Source organism: Bos indicus, chromosome X, assembly GCF_029378745.1.
Source record: "Bos indicus isolate NIAB-ARS_2022 breed Sahiwal x Tharparkar chromosome X, NIAB-ARS_B.indTharparkar_mat_pri_1.0, whole genome shotgun sequence".
Classification (NCBI taxonomy): domain Eukaryota; kingdom Metazoa; phylum Chordata; class Mammalia; order Artiodactyla; family Bovidae; genus Bos; species Bos indicus.
In genome coordinates this window covers 93,098,102-93,104,409 of record NC_091789.1, presented here as the reverse complement: position 1 = coordinate 93,104,409, position 6,308 = coordinate 93,098,102, and the positions used below count along the sequence as shown (strand labels likewise).

General features: G+C 43.1%; 1 protein-coding gene across 1 annotated transcript; it reads right to left on the bottom strand.

Annotated features, from left to right (window-relative positions):
- Positions 1-1,305: 1,305 nt before the first annotated feature.
- LOC109555068 (E3 ubiquitin-protein ligase SIAH1-like) lies at positions 1,306-2,165 on the bottom strand. The gene is given in 2 exon segments (XM_070784185.1): positions 1,306-1,833; positions 1,836-2,165. Coding segments are annotated over 2 exon segments (858 nt in total).
- Between the last annotated feature and the right edge of the window lie 4,143 nt (positions 2,166-6,308).

The following is a 6,308-nucleotide window of genomic DNA, read 5'->3' as shown; positions in this document are numbered from 1 at the left end:
TCCAGTTCTAACTGTTGCTTCCTGACCTGCATACAGGTTTCTCAAGAGGCAGGTCAGGTGGTCTGGTATTCCCGTCTCTTTCAGAATTTTCCACAGTTTCTTGTGATCCATACAGTCAAAGGCTTTGGCATAGTAAATAAAGCAGAAATAGATGTTTTTCTGGAACTCTCTTGCTTTTTTGATGATCCAGCAGATCTAAATGTAGTTACATTTAGAGCCCATCAGATAATCAAGATAATCTCCCTGTCTACAGACCCTTCACTTAATCACAGCTACACAGTCTTTTTTGACATATAAATGAACAGTCACAGGTTTCAAGGATTAGGAGGTGGATAATTTTGTAGGGCTGTTAGTTAGCCTGGACTTTCCAGATGGCAGTAGTGGTAAAGAACTTGTTTGCCAATGCAGGAGACCTAAGAGATGTAGGTTGGATCCCTGGGTCAGGAAGATCCCCTGAAGAAGGACATGGTAACCCACTCCAGTACTTTTTTACCTGGAAGATCCCGTGGACAGAGGAGCCTGGTGGGCACAGTCCATAGAGTCGCAAAGAGTCAAACACAACTGAAGCAACTTAGCAGGCACACATGTGTTAATTAGCCTTCCACAGTTGAGGATGACAGGAAGGGGCCCTTGAGTAAGTGACATCTTGGTTGAAATCTAAAGGATATTAAGTTAACCAAGCAGAAGAAGGGGAGACAGAATGTGCCAGTGACATGTGTAAAAGCACTTGGAGATGAGAACAGTTAATGTTTTTTTATTTATAGAAAAGAAAGTCAAATTTATTTAATGAAAACTAGAATTAATAAAATTAGCAAATACAGACACAAAAAAATCTACACAGACAGCAGCAGCACTATGTATTGCCTCACGTAGGGGAATATCAGAGGTCCAAGGGCGCTCAACACATCTTGTCAGTTAAAGGGAAAAAGTCTAAACACACACACACAGAGGCAAACGAAAAACAAAAAGAAGAACCCAGCATTTTTCAACAGTACACTCAATCTACAGCAAACACAGATTCAGCACTGCTTTACAATGCTTCCTTTTTTAATACAAAAGATGCCCATGTTGCATGTAAATATATCTATATTTTTCAGTGGTTTACTGTTGACTTATTTTTAAATATATTAATGTTATTACATGCAAATTTTCCCTGTATTTAACAGCCTTTCCTTTGATTTACCATCATGTGTCTAGCTTCCACCTAACAAAGGTTTCTGGTTGGTAGGCAGACAAGTGCCTTATTCTCTGGGAAACTGAATGCAGTGGTTTTAAATACTGGCCAAAAAATGTTTGTTTGCCATTTCAACACATGGAAATAGTTACAATGATGCATAAATTGCCATTTTCTGCAAAACGCTGCACAATGCTGGTGTCAAAGACTAGGCAGTCACTGTTCATAATGGCTGTTGCAGTTCCCTCATGAATAGATTGAGGAGTGGCTTCCCAAGCCAATCGCCACCTATGAGCATTTAGCTCAAGTCGATAAGCAAAATTTTTAGCTTGCTCGCGTGTTCCTATCAGCTGTACAATTGCAAAGAATTGCTGATGACCATCTTGGTTTTCCTGTTTCTCCAAGACTAGCATGAAGTCAAAGTCAAAACAGGACTGCACTATCACCCAGTCAACAGCACCAGGAAGATTAATGTCTATAGCAAGGAAAACTATTTTCTTTCCCTGTAGGGTTGTCATGGACTCATGGTGATGCATCAGATGTGGCACAACAGCATCCAAAGAGCCTTGCCATTTACAGGCAACACCAGGGAATGGACAGGAACAAGGCCTAAACTCACAGAGCTCTTCCTGGTCTGCCTTTTCTGTGTAGAGTTAGTTCACAGAGTTAGTTCATATCCAGAAGAGGAATATGTACACGGGAAAAGTACTGAATTGGCCACTTTCTCCATAGCCAAGTTGCGAGTGGACCCCAATGGGCCCTGGCAAGTCAGACAACGTGTGAGCTTTGAGCGACAGTTGAGACAAATGAGATGGCCATTCTGACAGGGAAGAATGGGTGGTAACACATAGTCAAAGCAGACCGGACACTCAAAAAGACTTGCCAGGTCATTGTTGGCCACAGCGGTGCCAGTCAGGGCAGGCACACTCTGGGAGAATGGCATACGTGTTGAGGTTCCAGTAGGTAACGCTGGTGCAGCCTCACGGCTCATTTCTGTGGGCGGAGAGCACGCTGCAGACTCTGGTCCTGGCTCAAACGCGTTTCTTTGCCAACGCCAATCGCTGCCACTACCTCTTCCTCAGGCCACCACTGAAGTGACACTGTCGGAAGCCTTTGTTGGGCCGCAGTTTTGCACGTCATCAAACCCCTCCCAGCGCTCCTGCTAAATACCGCACACTAAAGAGAGGCCCCCTTGAGGAGGCTCTACCCGTGCACTGTGCACTGGTGGCCCAGAGGTGGCAAGAACAAATGATATTTTTTTTAAGAATGTTTATTTATTTGGCTGCCCCGGGTCCAAATTGCATGACAGGCGATCTCTGATCTTCATTGTGGTATGTGGGATCTGTTTAGTTGCATCCTGTGAAATCTAGTTCCCTGAGTAGTGATTGAACCCAGGACCTCTGCTTTAGGAGCAGAGAGTCTTAGCCACTGAACCACCAGGGAAATCCTAAGAACAAACAATTTTAACCTGGGGAAACCAAGCTATTTAAGGTAGCAGACCAGCCTGTCGAGCAATAGGCACATTGCCAAGGCCCAGATTAGCCCAGCCAGGCAGAGGGAAGAGAAGGAAATAGGCAACCTGGCAATATCCTGGTGCAGCTCCATAGTCATGTGTAATTGACAGGCTGAGGGCTGGCCTGTGCCTCTCACCAGACCTGGAAACTTGGGCCGCCAGCCTCTACTCACGCACTCAGGAAGGCAGGTCTCTGCACCACAGTGTCCCCACCAGCACAGGTCAGTGAGGACTGACAGTGGTTAAGATACTGGCTTCTAGAGTTGGGTGACCTGGGACCCCTGGCAGGATGGCCTTGTGTGGTTTACTTATCCTCTCTGAAGCCCTCTCCTCTTTCTTGTACTCCAGGTAATAAGTATTTGCAAATGTTAGTAATTATGAATACCAAGAGGTATTATGAGCCTTGGGATATTTCAGGGGAGAGAGGTAAGAAGACTGTGGGGCCACTAGGTCTGTATTCAGGGCGCCAGAGCTCACTTCCTCTTTTGTAAGCTGATTTAGTCTCTTATTGGTCAAGCTGGTTCAAGTTGGTTTCTGTTACTTGTAAACAAAAGCATTTTATCTGATAACAGTTTTTCTTTTTTCATTTTTTACTTAGAGAATTAAGAAAAAATTTAAAGTGGAGGTGTTGTGATGAAAAATTTAGCTGAAGTTCAGCAGTTTTTGTTTTTGTTTTTTTACATTTTGCATTTGCAGCAAGCAGAAGGATGCCCTTACCCCCCAAAGATGTCCTGGTCCTAATTCCCAGAACCTGTGGATATATTAGGAATTCTCAGGTGGCACTAGTGCCACAGATCCCACCTGCCAGTGCAGGAGATGTAAGAGATGTGGGTTCGATCCCTGGTTGGGAAGATCTCCTGGAGGAGGCATGGCAACCCACTCCAGTATTCTTGCCTGGAGAATCCCGTAGATAGAGGAGCTGGACCGGCAACATTCCATAGGGTCGCACAGAGTCAGACACAACTGAAGGGACTGAGCATGCATGCACGTGCATATGTTACATTACGTGGCAAAAGAAAAATCAAGATTTCAGATGGAATTAAGGTTGTAAATCAAGTGACGTTAAAATAGGGAGAGTATCATGGATTGTCTGGTGGACCCAGTGTAATCACAGGGGTCCTTCAAAGTGAAGAGGGAGTCAGAATCGATAAGATGGGAGAACTCAGCTGAAGTTATTAGCTTTCAAGATGGAGGAAGTAGGTCAGGAACTGAGGAAGGCAGGGGCCTCTGAAAACTGGAAAAGGCAAGAATACACAATTTCCCTTAGAGCATCTAGAAAGGAACGCAGGCCTGCTAACACCTTGACTGGAGGCTGGTGAGACCCGTGTCAGATTTCTGACCTCCAGAGCTGTAAGGTGTTAATTAGCGTTGCCTTGAGCCACTAGGTTTGTGCTGATTTGTTACAGCAGCGATAGGAGACTCATACAGCATCCTTTTATTTTTTTCCTCTTAATGTCATTGAAGATAAACTCAACACCTTTGACTTCAACTAAGATATGTAGTATATGCCCATTTGTGTAATTGCTTTTCTTTCTCTCTGTCTCTGCACCCACTAATCTTGCCTTCTAACTCTACATGTGTAGAAAAACATGGTGAGAGAAAATGGTTATTTCTTGGTGGTGAGACTTAGAATAATTTTTTTTTATTTCTAGAAGGTTTTTGTTTGTTTTAATTAGAGGATAATTACAATAGTATGACGGTTTTTGCCATACATCAACATGAATCAGCATTAGCTATACATATGTCCCCTCCATCTTGAGCCCCCTAGAGTGATTTTTTAAAAAAATGTTTCATCTTTGTGTTTCCTGGCACTTTTGGGGGGCATTCTTTTTAATGAGCAGGCATTACTGTCATTATTTTTAACCAAAATGATAAGGTCATGATTATTTATGTTCATTGCCGAAGCTGTACCCACCATTGAGCAATCTGTGCATCCCAGATGAGGGCTCCTCAGCCAAGCAGCACAGCCCAGATCTAGCCTACTCCTTCCTCCTCTCCCCACATTGTAGACGAATAGATAAAATTTGTGCCTGGCTGTTCTGGGCTGAGCTATTTTCTTCCCAAATTCAGATGTTGAAGCCCTAGTCCCCAGTAGCTCAGAAGGTGACCATAACTGGAGATATGGCCTTTAAAGGGGTGATTAAGTTAAAATGAGGTCAAGTGGGCTCCAATCCACTCTGATTGACATCCTTTTAAGAAGGGCAAGATTAGGACAGCAATAACACAGAAAGACCAGGTGAAGACACAATGAGTAGGTGGCCATTTGCAAGCCAAGGAGAGAGGCCTCAGGAGAAACTAACCAAGCCAGCACTTAGATTTGGGGCTTTTAGCTTCTGGAACTGTGAGAAAATACATTTCTAATGTGTCAGCCACTCATCTGTGATATTCTTTTATGGCAATCTGAGAAGACTAATACACTGACATTACCTTTGCTCCAAAGAAACAACTTCTGTGTGATAGTAATTTCAAAGTATGTTCTGAGAGGGCTGATGTAATTTCTCAAAGATACTTTATTTTCACAGTGTTATAACCTTCAGAAAACCTGTCAACCTGTGACAGATCAGAATGGTGCTTATGACTCCTCATTTGACAGAAAACACAGGCCCATGGGGCACATAGGAGTTGACTGAAGTCCCATGTTATCATGTGGATCTCCAGGCACCAGCCCTGCACGTGGCATAGAAATGCTGAGATAAGGGGCCAAAAAATACATCATCCTGTCTAGAACAGAGTCCATCACATCAACAGTTTTCTTCTGGAAGTATCACATTTGATTTTGGCCCTGATCTCTAAGATGTCCTCATCCTGTTGTTCAGAGAGCCTTTTTAAATTTTATTTTTTAAAATTATTTATTTATTTTTGACTGCACTGGGTCTTTGCTGCTGTGAGGAGACTTTCTCTAGTTGTGGTGAGTGAGGACTACTCTCTAGTTGCGGTGTGCAGGCTCCTCATTCCAGTGGCTTCTCTTGTTGCAGAGCACAGGTTTAGAGCCTGTGGGCTTCAGTGGTTGTAGCACATGGGCTTAGTTGCCCAAGAGCATGTGGAATCTTCCCAGACCAGGGTTGGAATCTGTGTCTCCTGCAATGGCAGGTGGACTCTCAACCACTGGACCACCAGAGATATCCAAAAAATGTTATATTATATTGGGCTATAGTTGATTTACAATGCTGTGTTAGTTTCAGGTGTACAGGAAAGAAATTCAGTTATATATTTACATATATTGATTCTTTTTCAAATTCTTTTACCATTTAGGCTGTTAAAGAATATAGAGCAGAGGAGACAGCCTTTTATAAGTTAAAAAAACATTGAAAATCTTTTTTAATAATTTTCTAATGGTAATTTGATGGACACAAAATCAAACTGAACCCTTCCTGGCTCTCCCTCATTAATTCAAGGTATGAAATTTTCATGGATTTTTAAAGCACATTCTTATTAATTAGAATATAGAGCGACTTCACTTTGACTTTTCACTTTCATGCATTGGAGAAGGAAATGGCAACCCACTCCAGTATTCTTGCCTGGAGAATCCCAGGGATGGGGGAGCCTGGTGGGTTGCCGTCTAAGGGGTCGCACAGAGTCGGATACGACTGAAGCGACTTAGCAGCAGCAGCTCAAATTTAA